Source organism: Aphis gossypii, chromosome 3 (genome assembly GCF_020184175.1).
Source record: "Aphis gossypii isolate Hap1 chromosome 3, ASM2018417v2, whole genome shotgun sequence".
NCBI classification, from domain to species: domain Eukaryota; kingdom Metazoa; phylum Arthropoda; class Insecta; order Hemiptera; family Aphididae; genus Aphis; species Aphis gossypii.
In genome coordinates, this window is record NC_065532.1 from 44,732,324 (window position 1) to 44,759,495 (window position 27,172).

Sequence of the window (27,172 nt, forward strand, 5' to 3'; positions counted from 1 at the left end):
CATAAGTGATAAGTAGCAGTAAAATCAGTGAATAGTGTTATCGCTTATCATGAAAACAATTATTATCAAAAGCCTTTTAAATTATTTTAATTTGCCACTTGGAACTTGGAAATTGGATTCCCGGTTGCTCGTCACTCGTCAGTACTCAGTTGTCACTTATTGTCGATTTTCAGTTTTTAGTAAATTCGACGTGGACTTCCAATTTTTTTGTCATTACATTTTACAATTCTAATAATATAAAGCTTAATAAATTTTAAATAAAAAGCATTAAGACTACCAATAATTTGTGTAATGAAATATCTATAGTTTATTTCTCAGTTAAACTTAATAGTTAATACAGATAAACCTCGGAAAAAATAAAATGGACACAAAATTTCCTACGAAAAATGCCAACGAATTCGCCAACGATTTATTTGAGACATGTAACTTGACTGAAATTGAATCTCTACAAAGTTCTTTAAAAAAAGATGTAGAGAAAAAGGCAGACCAACTAAAATCATTAGTGAGGTTTGTTCAGAAACATTTTTAAGAAAAGTAAATCATACTTTATAGTTTATACTGTACTATATATTTGTTTTATTTTATTTGTTTTAGCGAAAAATATCGAGATCTTATTGATGCAGCTGACACAATTAGTTCTATGGCGATAATAGTTAGTGACATAACAAATGTTACTGAAAATATTTTAAAAACAAACCTAACTAATCCTAGTTCCACATTAGATAGGTAATTTTCAGCATAAACCTTTTGAATAATTAATTTTAATATGTTTTTAATCTTCAGTGAAGATAATTTACTTGATACATTTGCTGCTCAGTCAAAACTTTTAATTGATTTAACTGAACAAATATGGGACTGTTTGAACTCTAGAAATTATTTAACTGCTACTCAATTGTTTCAGTTGGCTTTATGTGTTAAAACAAGTAAACATAATATCAAACATTTAAATAAAATTTACTTTAAAATTTTATTCAATGTATCATAAATATATTTTTTATATTTAGGTTTGGATGAAAATGTAATTAAAGGTCTTAAAAAAGTCAAACCATTTTTGGATAGGGTTTGGTCTACGATATCTCACTTTCAAACCACAATATCAGATAAAACAAGATTAGAATTATCTGGTCACATTTCACCAGAAGTAATACAAAAAAATAAGAATTATTGTCTTCAATATAATATTGTGTATTAAACTTGTATTTTATTATTCAGAAAGCAGCATGTTGTTTTATAAGCTTATCAATATTAGAAAGATTAGATGCTCATTCTTTAGTTAAAGAATTTATTATATTACGTTCAAACATGTTGCAACATTCATTGATGGAAGGAAATTCAGTTGAACTAAATATTGAAAACAGTTGTAATTTAATAATAAATACTATTTACAATTTATATTTATGTTTTACAAGTAAGATATATTTTCAAGTATTATTACCGTTGTAAATTGTAATCTAATGACAAGACTACACAATTAATGGCCAAATAATTTTGTTTACTTCAATATCATTCTGAAATATTTATTAATTTATTTTATTAATAAATTTAGACTATGATCTTTACAACAGTGGAATGATATATTTACAAATTAAAAACATTTTAAGTAATGGACCAAGTATATTATCATTAGTAGATTTGGATTATTCATTAAAATTTGGACTTATATATTTACCAAATTCCATTAAAGAATTCAAGTATGTAATTTTACAGTTTATCTGGTGTTTTCTATTAATTGTAATTTATTTAATTTAGAATTAATTGTACATTATCATCTAATGAATTATCAAAAGACTACATAACTAATATTGTTACTAATTGGTTAGAATGGGCAAAACCATTTGTTTGTACCAAAGTCACCGAAATTCTACAAAGTGTTCAATCTTTTTCAACTCTTCGTCACTTAAACCAATTGTCAACTGTAAGAGAATAAATAAACAACAAATTTTTTTTATTGATAACTATTTTTAAATTTCAGGAATATCCTCAACACTGGACCGCTATATCTGAACAAATTTCATTTGAATCTGATTTGTGGTCTGAATTATACTGTCCTCTGTTTGCTCAAAGAACTAAAGAGTTGTTGACCAGTCATTGGGAAGATGTTTTTCCTGTAATTATGTCAGATATCAACAATGCATTAGCACAGTAATATATGAAAAACTTTCTCCTTTCTTTCTATTTCATAACCTTTATATTATTTCAGACCAGAAGAGCCTTACCTGCAAGATAGTTTATTTTCTGATACAGATGAATGTTTTGAAACTCGTTCAATAGGTTGTTCAGACAGAACAGCTGAATTGTGTGCATGTATTGAAAAAAGGATATCATTATTGGCAGATATGTTAAGTGAATTGTACTCCAAAGATGAAGATCCATGGTCCTTAAGGCAACATCAAGGAAATTGTTGCAAAAATTTTATAATTAGGTTAACGATTTTATATATATTATAATATAATATAAGATAAAATTCATGTATTTTTTATAATCTTTCTAGGTTGGGAAAAAGTATGGTACATTTAGTTGAACAAGACACACTAACTGAACCTGGCATATTGTTAATAGCTAGATTTTTATGGTTCGTGCCAATATTATGTACAACATTAAAACAGTGTTTAGTATCCTTATACCAACAGGTAGGATATTTTCAGACCATATTTAATTTTTAATCTTTAATAATAATTTTAAACTATGAAAAATTGATTGAAAATATCATACCTAACCAATTTGATCAATCTATACATTTTATTGTTGTATATAGAGATAGATAAGGTTATAGTTAATTTGCTTTATTGTTTACTGCATTTTAAATAAATATTAGTTTTATAAATTCGGATTTCAAATTTCAAATTTTACACTTGCTTAAACAATTGTTGTATACTGTCCTACTTACATAAATTGTTTTAAGATAATTAAATAATTATACTGGGGGAGGGGGGGGGGTTAAAATGTTAAACCCCTATCTGGGTAACATAAATTGCAATTAAGAAACCGCAGCGATAATCCATACCAAAATAACCCAATTTTCTTAGATAGTTATTTAGACAGTCTATCTACGTTGTTAAATGATAGAAAACCAGTAATAAAATATTTATTTAACATTAAGTAAATTCTTTTTTTTGTTCTGAGACAAAATTGAATCCGCGAACCCCTTTTTCCTTAAATACACCACTAGAAAATGGTACCAGGTAAGTATGTATTACATAAATATTTATATTAGATAGAATGTTTGGGAGAATTCAATGAAACCATTAAACCCTTTGAGTTAATAAAATTAAGGCCAGCTTGGTGAGAAATATTTTCAGTAAACTCCTTAAGAGGGACACCATGATATTTTGACATTGATGATCAAGTTTAGCGATATAGGCAATGTAGACAATACTAATTATAGGAAACATAATTTATAACTAATATAGTATAAATAATTTTAAGTTATTCATTTATCACTTTCTTAATTCTTTGGAGTAAAATTTAATATTTTGTTTAGTTTAATTTTTGGACATTATCAAAAGAAGAAATGCAAAATTCTTCCATAGTTGTCTGGAATAAATGGATTGAAGTAGTAACTAAAAAAATGTTTGATGGTTTAAAAGGAAATATTTTTCCAATAACACTTGGAGAACAACTATCTACCATCCCGGTATAATAATAATAATAAAAAAAAAAACAATAATTATAACTTTAAATTAGACAGTGTTTTATTTTTAGAAGTGGGACATTTTGGATATAGAGGTGGAGAAAGAAAGTGGAGAACTAGTTGTGTCTAAACTACAAGTTCCAAACCAACCCACATTTCCATTGCAAAACTTCATTCACGATATGATCAGATGTCTAGCTTTGACATTACCTCCAAAGTAATTATTATACACACTATTTTTTTAATTTTTTGAGTTTATTTGTTTGTAATATTATTTAATTTAGATTTGTTCAGGAGAAAACCATTGCTCTGTGTATTGAATGGATATTGATTGAATATCGTAATAATAGTGCACTCGAAACATCATTGAAATCTAGATATCAGATTCAAAAGTTATTTGATCTTAAGTATATCAATCAACTTTTTATTGGCATTGAGAACCAAGTAATCTTAACAATATTAATCACAATAACTTATAACATGTTGATAACATTTTTTTTATGAGTGTAGAGTTTATCAGCTATCTGTTCCGAGCAAATATCAGCAGTTGAAAATCAAATTGATCCAATTAATCTAGATGTTTTGGACGAATACATTGTTAAAAATGTTAAACGTGCTGTGGCTACAACTAAAGTAATAACACAATATAAAACTTATATTTTAAAAAAAAACCATAGAAAAGATTATAAAATGCTTTTTTTACAGTGTATTTTTGGTACTATGTATCCTAGTCAGTTTTCACAGTCAGAATCTTCAGATGAAGCAAATAACTTGATGTTTAGCACATACAGATTTAAATTATTTTTAATCACAGATTCATAAGTATTAATATCTTTGCATTATAATCTTAATTTATTCCTTAATATACATAAATAATATGTATAAGTTAAATTTTGTTTTTTAATTATAAATACATTTATTTTATAAAATACTCTGTATTATGTTTTTTGTTTTATTTTTAAGCTAAAACTGTGATAAAATTAAGTTCCCTTTGAAATGGTTGAATGTTTGATAGTTTTTAAGTATAAAATTGTATGGGAAGATAATGGTTTTAGAAATTATGTATAAATTTAATAGCGTTTATTTTGATCAAATAATATATAGCATAATATTATCAATTATTACATACAGACGTTGGAATGAAAACTAAAATTACATGTAATTATATTATTGTTAATTTATGCATCATATGCTTGAGCATAGGCAGTGGCATAAATTGGGTGGTGCAAATGTAGCAATCGTACCAACAGAAAATCATAAAAAATTGTAAGTATGTAAAAAATTTAATTTTTGTACTAGTGTTGTTTTTTATTTATATCTTAAAACCTTTTTCAACGGTACAATTTGGTAAACATTTTTCTGATAATAATATAAATTTTATATTAGCACTTGATAAAATTTGATGTAATGTTTTAAAAGACGCCGCAAACTCGGTTAAAAATAAAAAAAATACAAACAAATGATAGGTATGTTTAATTTGTAAATTTTAAATATATTAATTATTATACTACTATAGTAACATAGCCAGATTCTACTGGTATATTATAAAATTAATAAATTTGGTTGTCCAAATCATTTGACCAATTTTAAAAATACAACTCATGCTTTATTCTATATTATTCTGTGTCTGCGATAAAAGTCTGCAAACGCCTATGATATACATACAAATTAATGAAAATGTATAATTATTTAACAAACACATATTTTTGTTCGAGAAATGATCAATAATAGTATGCACTTAAAAATGCATATGATGCTTTTAAATTTTTTTACATACCGATTACATACAGATCTTATATCTTAAATATATGCTTTCTCATTTACAGGTGTTCAATAAGCTTGGAAATAGTCATTTAGACTAATTGAGACTGATTAAATATTTTACATTATAGCTGTTAATCAATGTTACCTGTTATTGTTTCATATAAGTATTAAACTATGCACACTGTAATTATGTGTTTCCAAACTAATGTAATACTATAATAGCGAGTATGTTCCAACTAAAAAACCATAAACATCAATTATGATTGAAACAATAATTACACAATATTACATTTACCAAAAACATAAAAATAATCATTTTCACCAACAATCTGGCCAACAGGCTACAAATAAGATAAGGATAAATAGAGTGTTGCTGATTTCAACATTTAAAAAAGTAACAATTGACCTCAAAATAAGATGTACCAAAAACCAATGGTCTCAATTATTATATTTATGATGAAATTATTTAAATAAGTGAAATAAAAGGAATTAAACAAAATATTAATATCAACAATAATAAACAGCATACAATGTTGTAAGTTGATGTATTTTGTTTTATAAGGTAATTTGTGTTGGGCGAGGATCAGTTAAAAATGTTTAAATACCTTTTTACAACTGATACATGACCAGAAAATATATACCGTAATACCTTTCCACCTCTGAATGATAATAACAAAATAACACAATTTTCTAATTTGGATTTTTTTGTTTTTTGAAAAAATATATATTAATAATAATATGTATTTTTATATAATAATAATTATAATAATTAATAAGTAAACATGTAGTATACTAACTTGACAAGAAAAAAAAAGTATACATTAATAAATTTTTCATCATAAATAATACTGGTCTATAAAAGACCACAAAATAGAATCATTTATTATTATAAAATAATAATTATAATTAATTGTTTCAAAGCTTTTGTATGTTAATAATAATAATAAAAGAAATGTATAATAATAAATAAATCAAGTATAATCGTATAACAATAATAATAATAAAATAGTGTTAGGCTTTAAATATTGTTCGTGTTTTTATTTAAGACAAAGATATTGAGCAGAAAGAATTAAGTGCCCCTCCCTTTGTTTTTGGAATGTGAAAGGAGTGATTGATAAATAGTAATATGACGTCCTGCTTGAGTGCATGATTACATTTTACTGGGCACATAAATATAATTTTATTATAAGCAATTATTATGCTAAACAATAAAACTATACTTCAATAAATAAAGGTTCTTAAAAATTAAAGAAATAATAAATTTAATAAAAACTAGCTAAATTAAAAAAAAAAATTTTACATAACTTGTTCAACCATTTTTGTTATTACAACCTTAATAAATAGTAATTTAATAATAATCATAATTACAGACCAAGATGTAAAATGGTCATGCAACTTTGGACACATAATGATCTTGGACTTACAGGCTTTTTAAGCATATATTGAATAACTACCCTGTACAGTATGAGCATGAATTTACATGTTTTCAAACTGATCAACTCGGCGCTTTGTATTGCCCTTTCTAATTTCACGCAGAGTTTTATATTTGTCTCGTCCCTGGCGTACATTTTCACGGTGAATTTTATCCATGGCAGTCTCCTTGGTATCATCTCGTGATTGAGCTAAGTCTTGTTTCAACATCTACACATTCATAAAATGAAATAAATAGTGTTATATTGTTAAGTATAATAATAATAACAGGTTTACCTTTAATTGATCTTGAAGTCGTTCGTTACGCTCAGCGAGGGTACGGCGTTCCTCTACTGGATCAACAATATCCATGTCAGTATCTAAATCTTGTGTTTCATGACCATTGACCATTTCATCATTATCCTCATTTTCATTTTCTGTTACATGATGATGCTTGGGGGTTGCAGCAGCAGCAAGTGCTGCAGCTGCAGCCTCTTCTTGTTTACGTCTCGCCTCTTCAACTTCCTCCTAGAAAAATAAAAATTGGTAATTAATTAAATTATCGTATTGATTTTATTGATTTAAATATTAAGTGAACACAAATAGTAGACTAGGATAAATTTAAAAATCAAGTTTTACTTAAAATATATTTTGATTAATAAAATCCAACAAGTATCAAGTAACCAAATTGGAACACAATTATTAGTAAAAACAATGAAATAAAGATTCCTTTTATCTAAATTTTAAAAAGTGACCATTTGAGTTAAATTAAGTTTAAATCACTTTTAGTAATTAATTTAAAATATATTTAATTACAAACAAATATAAACTAACTTGTAAACGTCTTGTTTCTTCATCTTTAGTTTCAACTTCAGATTGAATACGCATAACTTCTTCTTGTTTAGCTTTGATCTCTTCTTCTAATTTGGCTCTTTCTGCTGCTTCCATGTTCTTTGATTCTTCTAAGCGTTCCATCATTTTTTGAAGTTCATTTTGTCTTTGTTCAAGTTCTTCTTTAGCTAGTTGAAGTTTATTCAACTGGTCTTCTAAACGACGAATCATATCCTAAAATATTTAAAAAAATAATGACTAATACAACATAGATAATATATAATATAATATTGAAATACTTGAGCACTGAGCAAATCTTGTTCACGTTTAGAAATTTCTGCTTGCATGACTTTCAAACGTTCTTCATATTCTTGATGTTTCTTTTCAGCTTTTTCTCTAGCAGCTATTTCTAGTTGAAGTTTCTCTCTAAAAAGTATTTTTTTTTTTATCTTAAATGTTGATATTATATTATACACACTCAATTAATTAAAAAAAAAATAAAATAAAAATACCTTTGTTGTTGTTTGGCAAGTTTTTCTTCCCTTGCTTGGGCTTTCATTTGTTGCACATCAATAGTATCAGGCTTACGTCTCCTCATGTATAATTCATGATTTCCCATGCAAAGAGCTAAAATACGTTTGTTAATACGAACACGTGGTGCAAAGAATACAAAGTCAGGAGCTTTCTTATCAATAGGTTTTATAATAAACTTTCTATCGTTGAATGAAATATTACGGATTTCTGACCAAGGAAAGCCAATCTTTGGAGTTAATCTAGAATAAAGAATGTTTAAAAATAAAATGATATTAAATTTTAATGAATGTTACTTACTTATCATCCTTTTCATATATATTTAGACCTAGGGCATCAACACCCAAAAATAATTCAGTTCCTTTTTTGTTGAGAATGTCAAAGTAGTTAACTCCATACATTTCAAGATCTTGGGCAATTTTCAAATATTCCATCATGGCATCTTCTCGCATCATGCCTCTATGTTCATGCCACCATGTAGTAATGCTAGACTCCCATTCTTCACGTGTCATTTTATGTTGATCCATAACACTAAAAATTATATTCATAAATAATTTAAATTTACAGCTATTAAATTATTATTAACAATTTACCGTTGTGGTAATAAACGATCATTGGTAAGAAAACCAGGTGTATGAGTGAGTTTGTTGTAATCACCATGCCTTGCTTGAACAGCATATGAAGCGAGTAATACAGATGTTTCTGATGGACAGTAAATTTCATCGGATAAAATAGCATTTTTCACCTAAAAATAAAATATTTATTTTCATATTAAATAATTACAAGAAAATAGTACATATTTAAGTTAATAATCTCTACAAATAAGAAAATTAATTTAATATTTATACTTTGTTTTGAATAAGTTGAAAATTTTTATAAAAATAAATGAACAATTAATATTTAATGCCAGTTCGTGGTGCGTTAGTGATCACTAATCCTATATACGCTTTCTTCTATGGTAAGTGGGTTTAAGTTATGTTATAAAGGACACCATATAATATAATAGCAAATATATGTTAAACAATTTATGTTTCATTTTATTAATTTTAACATAAGAATGAATTTATCTATAAATAAATTTAAGATAAAAACCATTTGTATTCTGAATAGATTCATATTTAAATATTTTACAAAATTATAACACTTAAAAATTAAAATATCAAAAAACATCTTCAGTCACATAAATAATTACCATCTTTAAGTTTGATAATATGTATAATAATATATCAATTCACTTGAAATATCATTTTAAGCTATATGACACTTAAAGGAACTGTTTAACTTCTAACTTCTAAATCTATTATGCTATGTACTTGTAAGATATAGAGAATAAGTGCGAGATTGGTGAAGGCGACTTTGAATAAAATGTATAATTAAATGTAAGTTGATAATACATTTTTTCTTAAATATTGTTTTACATCAAAGATATGATGACTTAACACTTAAAATAACATTTATGGTACTTTAAAGAATATATTTAAGATTTTTTGAAGCTCTACTACACATATTTATTTAAAATATGAGTAAAAAAATTGTATAACTTACATTATTTCAGTTATACAAACAATATTGTATCATAGGATAATAAACATGTGTTATGCATTCTTAATTTGACCAAAAACCAACTAGTATAAAGACTCATAACTTTTCAGCCCTTACATTTGTACTTAACACATACTTCATGATTGTTAACTTTATTATTGTACTGTGAATGTTATGTATCAATTACTCTAGTTTAGTAAGTACACAAAAATCTACCAGGAAATTTATGCTGTCTCTGATTTTTTAAATAGATATTTTTAATAGATATTAAGTAATTGACTATAATATGTATTTAAAGCTTGATTAAGAAATGATAATTATCATGTGAATATTTTTTTTTTACATCTGTAGCCATGACTTTTATTATGAAAAATATCTAAACAAATATTTGTAATATTTTCTATCATTACCAATTACCTACAAAAATATGTTCTATACGACTAATGCTTTAGGAATCATGACTCAAGAGGTTATTTTTGCCAATTAAATAATTTGGTATAAAAAAATGTATAATCTTATCATTTATAAATTGTTCATATTTTAATAGTAATTAATTTTGATAATACTTTTAATATTTTGCAAATAGTCATAAATAGAAATTACATTTCAGAATTTCTAATAATTGTTTGGGACGAAAAATTGTTATTTATACAAAAAAAAAAAAATAATAATAAAAAAACATTAATTACTAAAGCATTTTTATCAGAACAATAATATTAATAATAAATATTCTTGGAATTGAATCAGTTGAATGAAATATAAAATATAATTATTACTCATTACTTTGTATGATTGTACAATTTATCTTTTGAGGAACATGATATTATTTTACTAAGTTAATTATACGTGTAAATGATTATTAGTTTTGTAAACACAAAAAGTATAATTTAAAATACTGTACTAATATTAAAATATTACCTGTAAGTAAAATAATCTCAAAGTAATATCTTGTATAAGTTCTTCTGCGACATCTTCTGGATAAAATTTGGCTCGGAACTTGAATTGAAGTGGATTTTCTTTCTTAACATCTTGGCTCATGACCTGAAGATATAAAAAATTGATTAAATATAAATAAATGTTGATAGAATAATTTATTTGATTGACACTAAGGTAATGTGCAAATTCAAATATTCATAAATTACAATTAAATGTAACGATAACTTATCAGTTTAAAATGATATATACTACAAAACAAATAATAATTATTATATTTCATAATATATATAATATATGTGTATATACATGTAACTATTTTCAGTTATTAATGTACATAACTTAAGAAATTTAATTTTATCTACTTTAAATTGGTTAGATTCACATAAAAATTCAAAATATAGTAACATGTTACCAATAAATTATTTTAGGAATTAGGAAAGATCTTTAAATGGTTTTAAATGGTATAGTTAATTGTATAATGATGAAGTCATATAAATAAGTTTTGGAAATTATATACTGTCACTATAATACCCCAGAATAACCATACTATAATAAACATATAAAATCTGTCTTAGTTTAACAGAGCAACAAAGCGAAATTCCAATTATCAAAGTTTAAAGTAATTGAATAGAGTAAATAATTTTAACATTAATTAGGATATTATTTTTAAAAATATGTCACATCAATTTTGTAAAACATTGTGTGATGAAGAAATCAAAGTATAAGTAATTTAATAATACAAGAAAACATAAAATGCTGTAGGTAAAACAATATGTAATAAAAGAATATGATTACACGATAATATCTCTAAAATATTCTCATATTAATTTGTTATGAATATTTAAGTTCTAATAATAACTAAGTCCTGGAACCATATTTTCAATTTTAATTAGTGGAATTCCTCAATATTCTTAATTTCTAGTCATAAGTTATTATAAAAATATATGAAATGTATAGAATGTGAGTAACTGATAGTCATCATATTTATAAATCATTTACTAAAACTCTTAAGAGGACGCCACACTAGCATTTGTTTGTTTTACATCACGTGCATAACATAGCAAATCTACGGTCGACATTTTATCAATTTTTGCTTAGATTTTTTAAGTTAAAATATTTGTGTGAAATGAGAATTGACTTATTATTAAGCTTAAGAGAACATTTTTTTTAATTTGTTACGTACTTACGTCAGCTTTTAGTATCAGCATTTTAAAAATATTGTACGAACCAACTCATTTAAAAATTCAAATATTGTAAGAAATAAGTGAAAGTTGTAAAATGCTGTTACGTATCACGAATCGTTACGTCTTTTTAAAGAATTTTTTTTATTTATGTCTCAGTGTGTTATAAATTTATAAGGTAGGTGCCTATATGAATAATAAATAAGTGTGATCATACGCTAAAATACAGAAAACACATTTTCATAGAACACAAATAAGAATTAAGTATCCTATAGTCTAGAGGATTTTCGAAAATGTTTGTACTTTAAAAGATTATTATCAATTCAAAAATACAAAAATATTAGATCACCTTTTTTTTAAATTTAAATCTGGTCCTCGGCAGCCTAGCCCATTGGGTTTACAAATGATTTTTTTTTTACATATTATATTTTAACTTATTTTAATAGTTTTTTATTATGGTTTAAATTTGGGCAGGTTAGGACTTAGGTTTGAATTTGATGATATTGGAAATTGACTGAGGGTAAGTATAACTTATATTAATTTTACCAATTTGCATGTAGCTAATTGATAAAAACATAAAAATGTCATAAATAATTATCTTAATAGATAATCATATGCAAGAAAAAATTTAAAAAACCTTCATTAATACCTAACATTATTTAACAGTTGACCTTCAAAAGAATTTGTACCATGAAATAGTGACGAGAATAAAAAAAAGTTTTAACATATACAAACTCGAACGTGAATTTCTTAGGAAACATAACTGTTTTTCCAACACTTATGCTATGACTACAATTAAAATTAAGAAAATATAACGAAGGTCGAGATCGTGACCTCTACGGGTTCTACGTGAGGACAAAATATATTTTTTTCAATGCGTAGCCAAGTAGAAAAATTATAAAATTATCTTGGATTCAAATATTTTACGGATATAAATGTTATATATAATTAAAATTACAATACAGATAAAATTGCTATTACGATTAAAAGAAAGTAGAACAGTCAACCAAATACATGCACGCATCGTTATAGAGAAGTATACGTTCATTATCATCACCTGAACATGGTTCACAACCAGTTCTTTAACCTCGGCTCATATATTTTTAATAATTTATTAATACATAATAATTCAATTTTGTTTTTACATAAATGTAACAAAGATAATATAATTTTTTTTATTTAAGAGAACATTTAAAATAAAAAACCAATAGTATAATTGATTTATAATTTGTATAAAGCTTAAAAACTAATGATAAGTATTTGAATGAGAAAAATGAAAAATAATATTGTAATACAATTATAACTGAAATACTAAAATATATAACGGAAAGCTATGTGTTCATTTAATTCAATTGTTTATGTAAAGGTTTACTAATAATACAAATTACATAGGCATAAAAGGAAACTATATAAATATAATATTCACTGTATAACACAACTATGTGATGGAAAACCATAAAAACAAATTAAACAATGTGGGTAAACTCATTATTATAATGTCAGCAATTGTGTAGCGAAGGACACTAACAATACAAAATGGTCAGTTGGAAAATTAGAATGACTGTAGGGATACACGCGAAAAAAAGAACAGAATAACATTATAAATATGAATATAATATGTATATGTGCGCATGTATGTAAGCTAAAGGAATGTATTGAATATATCGGGTTGATCAAAACAATACTTGTTATGCTTATCTAATATTACGTCGAGTGTTCAAGAGGAATGTATATGATACCTGTAACCAATATTTATGTCTTGGATCAAAATAATCAATGGATTCTTCAACAAATGATTTCCTGTTCCATAAATTCCATAGTTTTTTGCAAATATTTTCAGGCTGCGCATGTAAAGTAATATATTATGTGAACAGTTGTTTCACCAGCAGAAACACAAGAACGAATAAAAAGTAACGTGTAATTAACACAAACAATATTACTAATAGTTAATATCAATAAATTAGGTTATTTTTTTTTGTTTACGTAGTACCTATATAACCACCTAACCATTAGTTTTTAAAACTAACATATTTGCATTATAATGATTTTATTAGATAATAACCACTATCTTTTGTTGTAATAATTATTGATTACAAATAATAACGCATTTAAAAATAGTATAATTACTCATAAAGTACAATATTTTTATTATTAAGAACCAAGAAGACGCCACACCCGCATGTGATGTCTCCGTCTTGCGTACATACCAAAATGGCAATTTTTTTTCAGCAGAATCCACTTTATATTGTTAGGTTTAATAATATCAGAGTAAGTTTATTTATTATTAAACTTAAAAGTATGAATATTAGGTTGGTCATCTCAAAGTCTTTTTTATTGATATCATCATTTTAAAGTGAATTAGAGTTATATAAAATATTACAACTTTAAAGTAAACATAATTCACTTAAAAATGATGATATCAATAAAAAGCCGTTGGATTACATAGATAATATTCTTACCTTTAAGTTTAATAATAGGAAAAATTACTTAAATATTTAAGCTAATAACATTAAATGGATTCTGCTGAACGCAAATAGTTTTATTTGTAGCATGTAAGACAAAAACATCGATTGCGGGTTAATGGCGTCCATATAAAAAAATTATGTAGGTATACTTAACAATTAAACAATGTAATCAGACGAAAACTTATTTTAGATGGCATAAAATATTTCAAATATGTTAATTTCCTAAATTAGTTTTTTTTTTCCTAAAAATGAATAATTTTTAGAAATTTATATCAAAATCAATAAAAGAGATTAAATTAATATTTAGGAAATTGTTAAATTAATGATAAATACCATTGTTTAGTACTTATTAGTTATTATGATTAATTTATTACATAATATTATTATTAAAAAAATTCAAGTTTTAAAGACGAAGTAGAAATGTCACACCCGCATTATAGCACACTAACCGAAACTACTAATTAGCCGAAACTAATTGACTTTAGTTACATTTTAATTTTTAATCAAACTATGAACATAATTTTATCAATATCTAAGTTTAAATTTTTGATTTTGTTTGTTAAAATGATTCTTTAAAAATCTTGTTAAGGTGATACTTAAATTGAAAAATAAAAATAAATTAAGTATAATATAGGTTGTCTTCGTTTTTATAATTAAATAAAATACGAATTAATTAAATTTTTTGTAACTGGTTTCAACTAGATTGAACTAGATTGTAAATTTTACTTACAGAAAAATATTAAAAGAAATTGTCAAAAAAAAAAAAATTATTTCAAACTATCTACCTGTTTGAAATCATTTTTATTTTTTTAGACATAAGATACAGTAACTTACAGATTGTTATCAGTTAGAAAAACTTTTTAGTTAACGTAATTAATATTTTAATACTTATAAAAATATTAAGTGCAAGAACTTAAACAAATCTATAGAATAGTAAAGAGTTACGAGTTTATGATTAATGAATACGATATAAGTAACCTCGTGAGTATTAACAGGCTATAAGTATTCGCTTTTAAAAACTATAGGTTTTAATAAGAATTTAAAAATAAGGCAATCTTTAAGTTGAAATTTAACAAATAACCTTAAGCAACCAACGTTATTTAACAATTAGACATTTATAGATTATGGTAAACCTATTCAAAAAAGTTAGAATATAAATATATAAGACATCTTCATTAAAATGTATGATCTTGGGTTTAAATACCTAGTCAATTTAAAAAATCTAATTATGGTAGTAAAAAAAAAAAAAATGACCTCTTAAAAGTATTATAGACTACCTATACCTACTCTATTTTAATTGAGTTGTATATAATATGCTATAAGCAAATGTTTGGTTCCATTTAATAAATGACTAACCAAAACAATTATAATATAAAAATCTATTTTACTACAGAACTTCCGGAATAATATTTTGTTAATGGTAACACCAGGTAAACACTGAAGTATTTTAGAATACGCGATTTTTCGTAAGCAGTAACCCCCAAAAATCGTGGAAAAATGTTCTGCGTACTCTAAGTAGAATCATTCCAAAAGAAATTGTTAAACAAAATTATTACTTAATTATGGATTTTAAATAATAATACATTACAATATCATTATATATATAAAGTACCATGTTAAACACAAATTAAGCAATTATTATTTATGTATAGTTAATATTAGTTTATAGGTATACGATAACATTTATTGTTTTTAACAGAAATGATTCTGTTAAAACCTATTGATGTTATAGACTAATTCATAATATTTTTTCCACGTTTTTCTCTGTTAACTGTTGTACGAGTATGTGGTTATTATGAACGTATATTTAATACTGATGGGCAATGACGGCATAATATTACACGCGATTTTTCTGGCACTAAGTGACCTTGACACAATGATGTATCTTCGTTTTAGAAAGTAGTATACGATATGTCCACGAGACAAGGCCAAATATCGAAACGCACAGACACTTGATAATTCTGTAAATGCCTGAGAAATGCTATTGGAATAATTTATCAAAACTATATTCCAATCAGTTGTCTCCACTTTCGGTTGATTAAAATATTTGATAAATGTGCAATCAAAATAAGTATGTAAGCGTAAGAATATCTAAAAGTTTTCAACTATAGATTTTCGAATTTGCATCAAAAATATTTATCAATACCTTAATGAAAAAATGCTCAATATATGGTAGGTTAGTTTTATTAATAAACTAGCAAATATAGAAACCACGTTGACAATAATTCAAAGAGAAATCAGCGTTTAGCCGTCAATTATAATGGATACATCCGGTTTAACCGGGCTTTTTAATTAATATCGAAAGTCACGGAGGTGAATATAAGGGAAAAATCAAAAATCAAATATCCATTAAAGGTAATATTTTTATAAAATAGCCGTAACGTGGCTAAAAGTATACATAATTGTTATTTGGCAACAATAAAAGAATTCATGCATTTATAAGTTTCTAATTATTGAAGCACACAAATAATTAATATTTAAACTAATATGCCTAATTTGATAATTTGTCATGTACCTAATTTTGATTGTCTAAATTCTACAATTATCAGAATAAACTTTTAAAAAATAGATGTTTGTACAGATTTTGAAGTCGTATGACTAATAATTTTAAGACATAATTCAAGTGTTTTTAATTTATACAGGTATACTCTTAACATCATAGTAAATATAAATATCAATAAAGAATACGTGTATATCTTTAAAGAAACTAAAAACGTTTGAAAACAATTCACTTTTGATGCTGATAAGGAAATACTTATTTATAAAAATGTTGTTATCAAACCTCTAAAATATGATCAATAATAAAAGGAATAACTATTTTTCAATTTTTAGTATTTTCATTATTAGAACACCTGTTGCATCTTCGCTGGAGCAAGATAAATGCGAGCGCAGGTGGAGTAATAAAAACCAACAAGTGGCTAAAATATTTTATAAACGATATATTATGTAAAACTACTGATGACAATATTAGTATAAATTAGTAACTAATAAAATGTGTTCCAAAAACAATGTCAAAAGTACATTATCTTAATTATTAAGTGTTGTATATTTGTACAGTGATTAACGGAGATGTTTGCTTTACAAGTCTGTGAACTATTCATGGATTTGCATAACCTAATTGTTCGATGACATTAAACTGTGACTTTGGCACTAACGCATTAGTCACGCGTATACTGTACGAGTCTTCGAGAATGCTAATAGACGGTTTTTATGAAGTGATTCGATCACAAATAGACAAGAAAAACTTGACAAAAACTCATAATATAATACCTATGGCTCGTCCCCCAAGGTCGTACGGTTTCAAATATACTTGGGTTTCAAAGTGTTAAACGTCATCTTGGATTTTACATTTATAATATTATACATAATACATTGATGCTGTGCCTATATTGTATTCTAATTTCAAAGGAAAAAATATTAAATCAACTAGTACCTTTTTATACAGTTTGATCCAAGTCATATCGCCTTTGTTGTCAGTGTACTGCAGGCCGAAAAACCATACCTCCCTCAATCCAATGGTTTTTACTACCTGGTCGAATAGCTGTTTGCCGGTGGTAGTTTGCTGGATAGCAAATTCCAGCTCGGCGTCCATTGTGGTCACTCTCACGTTCATCTGAAACAGGCAATAGTTGAAAAAATTATTTGAAAACGTAATACAATCCGACCCAGCAAGATATATCCTCCCTGCCGTTCACACAGATTCCACTGTAACAATCGACAAGACAATTTATGTTCTTGCTATAATACATGTATTATATACATTATAATATTGTGTTTTGTTGTGTGATCTAAATTGGCGGGAAATAAGTAGATCAAAAAAGTGGTTTGCCCAAGCGCACGCTCGGACATTTAAAATTTAGTCGTTGTTTAAATATGAATACTAAAATCTGTTCGAATTTCCAACGCAAGATTTCATTAACCAGCAATAAACTAAAGAGCTATGATATGAACGAAAAAACCATTGAAAGTAGGTATAGTACACATCATCTGTAACGTTTACGAGTTTTAGAAAAAATATCATCATCGGCATTCTGACACACGAATCGTTCATGTTACGTCAACTATAATACACCGCGGTATATTAATTGTTCCACGTCTCAAGGACTTACAGTTTTTCCGGACACCATCTTGTTGCGGTAGTTCTGAAAACACGACGCGTCGGTATATCGGCAGCAAACAACACTCGCAAACGTCTAGCGGGTTGCACAATCGCGTAAGAACAGTGTAATAATTTTGGGATGCACGCGCACGAACTGAGACACTCGACTACCGCGCACACGTTTGGCCGGCCGAGGGGATGAAAAACGGTCGAAAAAAAAACGATTATTAATGTCCGCTGCACATTTGTAACGCGGTGGCGTTGAGAGCAGATGGACGCGACGCCAACGGTTGTGCAGGTGCTATAATACAATACTGGCTAGTGACTACTAGTGAGTAATGACTGAAGAGCGTCTGAGGCCTGAGCGGCGTCGAAAGGACGGGGAGACGGACCAGAGTATAGTTACCCGCCACTACAACGGGCTTGGTTTTGAAAAGTAAAAAAAAAAAAAAAAACGGCGGATAATTGGGCGTGGCCAAGTGATGATGACGGTGAAAGTGGTGGGGGGAAACGGACGACCAGAAACTGGTTATAGGAAGCGACAACGCCGCCACCGGCTGGCACTGTACCGCCACCTGGTTTCGGGCCAAGGTGCACTCTCGTCTCTCGTAGTGTTGCGCCAACGGCTGAACGACGGCGGCGGCGGCGGCGGCGGTTCGTCCGTTGATAGCAGCTATGCCGAGACCACTTTACGAAACCCTCAATGACAGTTTAAACAATATTTATACACGTTTTTTCCTTCCTTCGTGTTAACGATCGAGATACTTGGAATTTTTTACCATTCATAATCATAAGTTTACGTCATAGATAAGGCGGAACGTGACGATCCACTTACTCGTTGGGATAATCCCCCCTCCACCATCCAACAATCCATCACTAACTAATAAAACTCATTCTATACTCTATAGGGTTGTACAACTTAATGTTTCATATTATAATCAATGAAATTACAAAAACGAACAAATCACTCAAGAGATGATTAAACAGCTATAGTCATGATCGTGGATAATATGTAACCATATACTAAATATAATATAGATATAGTCCAGAGATCATAAGTACCAGTACTAGTATTATAAACCAATGATATAATGAATGAGATTCAATAAGATATAGAAATTAAAATTAAACCAAAAATAATTTAATACTTACAAGGATCGTTAAAGATAGAATACTCATGTCAATAATAATTTAAACGTTTACTTATACCTACATATTTTTTATTAATCTAAATAAGTGCAGCTAAAATATTTTTTCATTCTTTAGAATCTAAAAAGCTTAGATACTTAAAAAAATATAATGGGAACTTTTAATGACTGTAAAATAATGTAACTTAATATGTTTGTTAAATTTTAAGTGTCAAACGTGTTTTTTTTTTGGTAACTTAAAAAAACCAAATTGTGTAAGATTTGTTTTAATATATATAACATAACCTATAGTTTTAGCAGTATACCTTGAAAATAGCATGGTACGATTAAATACTCGGCATTATTTTCAAATTTAAAACTTTTAAAATTATCCAACAAGCTACAATTTTGAAAAAGCCTCAGCGCATTTAATTCTACAATACAATTTTCAAAGGTTATTGGTATTTTGATCATATTATGCATCAACGTGTCACAATTTTCCAAACATTGAATGATGATAAAAAATGCATATCGATTACGGCTAATAAATACAATTTAAAAAACATAAATATGTAATATAAACCTCAAATAGTAAAATTTATAAAATAAAATATTGTGTTACAAATTATTTAGATCACGAATCAAATTTGTACGTTGTACCATATTTAGTTATTTTTACATTGATGATGATATAACAATATGCATAATATACAAATTCTAACTATTTAAACCTTGCAGATTTTTATTTATCATTAATTTTTATTGTTCAATAAATTAAAATATAATTATTTATTTAATAAAAAATTGTATGTGTAATTTTTATGGTCAGTACCCCAAGTTTAAAACTTGTTTAAACACAATAAATATAATGTGTTGTCTTTTATGAAATTTAAAAACAAAAATAAATATTAGTCACTAAAGAAACATCACCAGTCTCTTCATAGTCATTTAAAAGAGGCTCATATTATGTGCGTATTATGCAATGAGCTGTAATCAGGTTTTAAACTTAGTTGGATTTATCTATGAATATGTTAGAATATATTTTCTAAAAAACTGTGTAAAGACTATAAAATACGTAATAAATAGGCAAATAATTAACAATGAAATGAAAAATGTAAAATAAAAATCAAGGCTGCTATACAAACTATAACATTTAAAAAAAAACATTGTTTTAAAGAAATAAAAACGTTAACAGGAACGATAAGCTCTACTGTTCATAGAATCAGTAAAATAGTTTGTAAACCTTTTAATAATAATATAAAAGCAATAAAAATAGTTTTAATATTATAGCCTAACGAAATCAAATGTATACTTATTCGTTAATTCACCTATTTATATTGGTATATGTTAAACTCCTAGCCTTACATAGTTACATGTATCCACAAATTATTTCAGATTTTTAAATGTCATTTAATAAGCTATATTAACTACGTCACACACAAGGAACATAAACAGTTGTAAAATTGTGCAATTGTTCATATTATAATTACATCAATAATATTAATACATCACTATAAGCAGTTTTTTTATCGATATTTAAAAACAATATCTCTCAAGATGGTAATTTAATGTATAAATTAATTTTAATAAATCCTATTAAATATTAACCCTCATAAAAAAATAAATAAAATAATAATCTCAGATCTAAGACCCGCGTATTAAAAATTTACAACTTAAAAACGCATTATTTATCTAAATGATTTAAATTACTGTTAGTATATGCATATTACAAGTAGATAATTTATTTTTTCTATTTTAATAATAAAGATACACCATTGATATCTAAACAGTAACTATGTAAGATAAACAATATTATGCATTTATGCATATTAAATATTCAGGGGAAAACAATGGAAGTCACAACTAGATAACTACGAATTTCTGTTTTTTAAACTGCACATAAAATGGTGGTTATCTTAAGGAAATTTGATAGAGCCACGATATATCAACGTTCAATAAATGGTAGCTTGTAAAGAAATCAAAATTACTTATTTTGAAATGTTCAATTTTGTTTATTTCTTGAAATTGTTTCATAAAACATTTCTTAATAATTACGATCGACACCAAAATAAATGATATGTTAACTGAAAAATGATTTAACTCTGTAAATATGAGGAGGGTAATTTGCACAATAAGTTAAAACTCAATGTATTCATTTATAGAAAATATTTATTTAAATTGATAGCGTAATATAATTATACATACGAGTATAATATGTATATTCTATTCCCAGTTTTTTCGTTCATAACTATAATCTCGTATTATCAAGGGTAGTTTTTAAATTTTTAGTTTAATGAAAAATAGATTCTCCTAAGAATTTGTGTCCTACTAGTCTTACTAGTTTATATCCTACGTCGAGCGGTTGTCAGAAGATCTCAAAAACCATGCAACATAATCAACATTGAGTTTTGAAAGAAAACAAATTTTAACCTAGTGGTATATTTAATATCACAATAATATGTTAACAAATAAATGAAAAATTATAAAGTAGGTAAGTGCCATAAAAAAAATCTGGCATTTAAAACACAAGATAAATTTTTGATTGTACTCAGGAATATAAAATAATATTATTCTTACTCTGTACGGAACAAAAGGGAAACACTGTATACATAAAATTACATCAACTCTAAATAAATGAAGATAAAATACATCAATAGATCATTTTATCATTTTACTTATTAAATTGGTAGTTTTAAAAAAGAAAAAAAATCTAGATATTTAAACAATATAATATATTATATTAAATCATTGTTTATTAATCAGAACAATTTCTAACGGATAAGTTTAAAAGCTCGATGAAAAACCCAGCGTTTCTTAATCTAATGATCGTCAACCCAAAACAAGGAAGTATATATGAAATACAGTTAGGAGTCGCTTAAAAATTGAAAATTCATTTGGGAGGACGTCACGGTAAAAAAGTTGAGAAACACTGGAATAGCAAAAGATTCTGTTATACAACTTCTACAAGACTCAGAGTACAACACCAATTCAAAAGTTTTCATCTGAAACTAAAGCCATCCCGGTACTACCTAAATGATTTTCTTTTTATTTATAAGATCCCAAAATCAATGTGAAAACTCTTGCGACGTAAACTAAAGAATAAACTTTTTCTAATATTTCAAACGATTAAAATTACACATAATAATACGTTCTAAATATTATTTTAAACTCGTAATAATGTTATGTAATGGTACAGTTTAAAATTTAAATAAAAAAAATTAAAAAAAAAAAATTGTAAGTAATTAACAATTGCGTACAAAAGTTAATTTTTTTTTAAAAATAATTATAAAAGAAAAGTAGTGCTTGATTATCTTAATTTAAACTTTAAAATCTAAGGAATAAAAAATGTTTTAATAGTGAGATTGATTTTACAATGTACATCTAATTAACATCGATTATATTATGACCATGTAAAGATTACCTCATCATAGTTGAGCATCTATTATTCAAATTGTATATTGGAAGATAACTTAAAAACAATTTTTACACATTATTTCTATACATTTGTACTCGTACTTCGGCTAAGCAATAATACACAACATAAACGAGATAGGAATTTACAGATAAAAATTTATGAAATAAACATTATAAAAACATTTTCAATCTAGCACAACTAAACTCAATAGTATTTTAACATTCTTTATGAATTGTTATTGTTTTAAAATCATATAAAATATTGTAAAAGAATAATTTTTCACTGATATTTAATTAAATGAAAATGGCTTAGTCAGAAATAAATCCAAGAATATCAATTACAAATACATAATATAAATTTTTATTATCTTAAATACCATAATAAGTAAAATTTTTTAAATTTTTGAATCAAAAAGACTCGGAAAAAACAACCAGTATATTTTTTAAAAAATTTCTTAGCAATGAGCTTTTTATGTTTTACAATATAGTTTATAAAATTAAATTTTATTTCAACTAATAAATTCAACAATTTCTAAATTTAGTTAGATTCTAAAAAAAATTTAAAATTCGTGCAATTTACATTTATGTATTTTTATTTTTTATAACTACCAATTTAATAAGTAAAATATTAAAATGATCTATTGTTGTATTATGTTATTTATATAAATTTAATTAAAATGAATATATGATACATAACATTTCAGAAGTTATAAACAGTAAACTACCAATCCAGCCCATTTTATTGGAATTGGGTTCATATAATAAAACCGACTACTTAGTGATAAACTGATAATTAATAAGTAATAATATTAATAACACTTCATTCGAATTTGTTCATTTCGTAACCTTCGAATAACCGGAAAAATGACCTAATAATAATTTTGATTTCACTTTCAATTACATTTTTTTCTTAGTAATTTCGCGAAATCTTCAAATTATATATTTTAAGAGTACGTTGAATTTGTACTATTTTTATTTTCCATATTTATCACAAATCTTTATAAATATATTGCTCATTGTTATACCGACAAAAATGTTTATAGTTTTAATTTTAAAATACACGTTTGAATACTAGTTGAGCCATTATACACTATTACTACAATAATATTCGATTACATATTACTGGTTTAAATTTACACAATTCGTAAATGTATTAATAAAAATCAGTAGGGTACATACTACGAAGTCTTACCATAACATGAGATGGGATGTGGACGTTGTGATAGGTAGGTGTGACAAGGGGAATCGCAGGATGCAAGAGGATAGGAGCCGATTGTTGTACACGAGTAAGTTAAAATATAGAATAACATTGTGGTTACTGTAAAAACCATTGTTTAAAATGTAAATTGAGTAGGCCTTTACAAATCTTTTGTATTATAATAACACCTAATATATTAGAATACTATGTGGGTTGTATTATTATTACATTATGAATAATAAACCCAGGGTTTATTTGTAAAAAAAAAAAAAAACAATAATATCAACAAGGTATGTATGTAAATATTTAACGAAAGTAGTTAATAATAATCACTTGTTTCGAAAAATTCATTTGCAGATAATTTAATTTATAGATACAATTATTATCAGTTTACTTCCTGTAGTTACTGAAATAGCAAATTCATGAATAATATTCCAGAAGTATGACACTAAACTGTGTATCAATAGGTAATTGTATTATTATATGATGGATTTAATATAAATGATATATTTAAATAAATACTATTTTATGACCTCTTAATACATAATGTACCAACTTAAGAGCAACAAATAAAATAATAAAATACTTAGTTTATACAATGAAAATATATTTTACTACAACATCAAACATTAACTAACTCCAATTTATCTAATATTTAAATTTATAATACTTACAATAACAAACAAAATTATTAGTAGTACCTATTGAATATTTATCAACTACTATTGCATAAATATATATTTGATATGTATTTTAAATTAAAAGATTGATACTAATTGTAGGACTGAATGTTCAAGCATTGTATATAAAATACAGTTCTTAAAACTAAAAAAAAAAAAATAATTAATTATATGTAAATGCAGTTTTTTTCATAGAAGTCACTTTGTTGCAATCTAAAATGTAAAATACATACCACTAAAAAACTGCTTATATTTTATACATACAAAATAAGATACTATTCATTTGTGAAGTAGCAAAAGATGAGCAATAGTAAAATTTAGATATGCATTACATAATATTTTTTTTTAACAAGATGTCCATAAAAAAAATAAAAACTTTAATTATTAAATAATAATAATCAACAGTTTATATAAGTTGAAAATTAAATTGATGTACCTATTTTTAATACAACTTATTTTTTAAGAATTTTTTTAACAATATGCATTTAATAGTATGGGAAGAAATAATAGTCTCAGCACAGACATAATAATTTATTAAAGTTTATAATTAAATGACTATGGTTTTTCAACTGTAAGAATGGTTAAATAACAAAAATATAAATGACAAAATTATAGTTCACCAGATGGTTACACATTAGATGTTGCCAACACAGAAGAGGTCTTAAAATGTTTTTTTTAGAATATTTTTTATACACTACTTAAAAAATAGCAACACACGTTATATACAAACTTTCACAAATAAATTCTTTTATTATTATTATTCATATAATATACAATTAAGCTATAAATTAATTCAGGATCAATTTCTTATTACACTTATATTGATAAAATTTAATTTTAAAAAATAACTATTACAATAAATTATATCATGTGTATAACATTAGTTTTAAATTGATGATTGAATTATTTATCTTTTATAATATGACACATTAAGTGTATTAATAATTAATTAAGGTAATTTAAATGCATTTTTTAAACTTCTATATCATATATTAATGGTAACTAATTGTAATTATTAAAAAAAAAATTATGACTTACAGATTTTGGCATCTTGAATTGTTATTGAAAATGTGTATGTATAAGTGTTCAACATAAAAACCTGAAATAGTTAAAATATTTTAGATTAAGTGTAAGTTTATTAATTAGTAATAAAATCAGCACTAGTGTAATATAATATTTCAGAAGTTAAACATATACCTATTGAAATAAACTAACAAAAATATACTTCCGGAAATTAGTGTTTCATAATATACTCAAACAATTTACAGTATTACCTGGTCTTAAATTTCAAACAATATGGATTACATAAACCAATTTACTAATGGTTTAAAAATCGATAAAAATAGTTTTAACTTGATACAATGTACCAAAAAAGTGGGTATTTAATATTACTAAATTTTAAAAACGTATAAATTAATAAAACATTTCGATTATTTGTTTTTATAAATAGATAGGCTGTATAACAGACGATATAGTCTTAGCTACTAAGCTTGAATATTCTAATATTGATTTATTATCAAAGGTAAATTCCATAGTACATTCAAAAATGCAACATGTACCTATCGACAGTTACATAATCAAGTCACTTGCTTGTAATCTATATAATATTATTATGTGCCCATGTCCTACCTATATTATAATTTATAATATTATTATGATATTAAATTGTTATTATTATATTGTACCCACTTATATCTGATAATACCTATAGCGTTCTTAGATTATAACCTCTAATATTAATCACTTATCGTCGTCGAGTAAACCAGAGATTTGGCGTATCGGCGGCGATCGGAATGATTGGATTGAAGGCAAAGGGCGGTTTTTGCAGAATTGCCGGGTTATGCACATTTTCTGAATTATAAGTGTCGCCCATCGTCGTTTCTGGGCGGGATAGTAAGGAGAATCCGGAAGCGGATAACATGCTCAACAAAAATAACACGAGTGATACACAAAAATCTTGACTCACCCCGGTAGAAGTTGTTGTCTGTTGGCGGTCCTTAAGCAATTTAAACGCCTCAGTCGACTTCACCGCCGGTAACACGCACAATGCGGAGCACGACGATGTGTGTGTTTCGAGTCTCGAAACAGAATGATCCGTTTGAGTTTTATTTTTAATTATTTTTCACTTTTATTTTTACGTTGAAATATTTTCAAAAATACATCACGCACGAAAATGGAAAAACGTAATCACGTCACGTTGACTGATGGTGTTGCGCGAATCAGCAAATGAACCCGGTTCGGATAATCACTACAGCTGGTGGCTGCACTGCCGCACAACCTGTATCAGTGCAGCCGTGGCAAGTGGGTTAAAATGAACCATACGGAACACAAAATCGTTTTCTTAGTTCTTATATAAAAAAAAA

At 25.9% G+C, this 27,172-nt stretch overlaps 2 protein-coding genes across 4 annotated transcripts; one reads left to right on the forward strand and one right to left on the reverse strand.

The window, feature by feature from the left end:
- The first annotated feature begins 93 nt into the window (after positions 1–93).
- On the forward strand, positions 94–4,562 carry LOC114128367 (conserved oligomeric Golgi complex subunit 1). The gene is made up of 15 exons (XM_027992869.2): positions 94–507; positions 595–726; positions 784–923; positions 1,005–1,141; positions 1,213–1,408; positions 1,547–1,691; positions 1,750–1,915; positions 1,973–2,142; positions 2,201–2,422; positions 2,492–2,630; positions 3,482–3,634; positions 3,703–3,848; positions 3,916–4,075; positions 4,142–4,264; positions 4,337–4,562. Exons 1-15 carry the CDS (start codon positions 362–364, stop codon positions 4,451–4,453), a joined length of 2,292 nt encoding a protein of 763 aa, XP_027848670.2. The 5' UTR covers positions 94–361; the 3' UTR covers positions 4,454–4,562.
- Positions 4,563–6,238: 1,676 nt separating this feature from the next.
- Positions 6,239–27,018, reverse strand: LOC114128342 (moesin/ezrin/radixin homolog 1). Of its 3 annotated transcripts, none has more exons than XM_027992835.2 (11): positions 26,776–27,018; positions 25,848–25,908; positions 17,725–17,904; positions 10,628–10,750; positions 8,761–8,912; positions 8,468–8,698; positions 8,149–8,409; positions 7,936–8,062; positions 7,640–7,870; positions 7,103–7,333; positions 6,239–7,036 (listed from the first exon to the last, which is right to left on the reverse strand). In XM_027992835.2, exons 2-11 carry the CDS (start codon positions 25,857–25,859, stop codon positions 6,872–6,874), a joined length of 1,713 nt encoding a protein of 570 aa, XP_027848636.1. In that variant the 5' UTR covers positions 25,860–25,908; positions 26,776–27,018; the 3' UTR covers positions 6,239–6,871. The 3 variants fall into 3 exon arrangements, with proteins under 3 accessions (XP_027848636.1, XP_050060484.1, XP_027848635.1); XM_050204527.1 differs by lacking the exon at positions 26,776–27,018 and adding an exon at positions 26,084–26,101; XM_027992834.2 differs by lacking the exons at positions 25,848–25,908; positions 26,776–27,018 and adding an exon at positions 18,401–18,784.
- Positions 27,019–27,172: the final 154 nt, after the last annotated feature.

Bases quoted from the DNA above. Each gene is read 5' to 3' on its own strand.
- LOC114128367 (XM_027992869.2), top strand. From the start codon at position 362: ATGGACACAAAATTTCCTACGAAAAATGCCAACGAATTCGCCAACGAT. The intron at 727-783 runs GTAATTTTCAGC...TTTAATCTTCAG, and splicing joins CCTAGTTCCACATTAGATAG to TGAAGATAATTTACTTGATA. The intron at 3,849-3,915 runs GTAATTATTATA...TATTTAATTTAG, and splicing joins GCTTTGACATTACCTCCAAA to ATTTGTTCAGGAGAAAACCA.
- LOC114128342 (XM_027992834.2), bottom strand. The intron at 8,913-10,627 runs GTAATATTTTAA...TTTTATTTTTAG, and splicing joins TGAGATTATTTTACTTACAG to GTGAAAAATGCTATTTTATC. The intron at 7,871-7,935 runs GTATTTCAATAT...TAAATATTTTAG, and splicing joins AAGATTTGCTCAGTGCTCAA to GATATGATTCGTCGTTTAGA.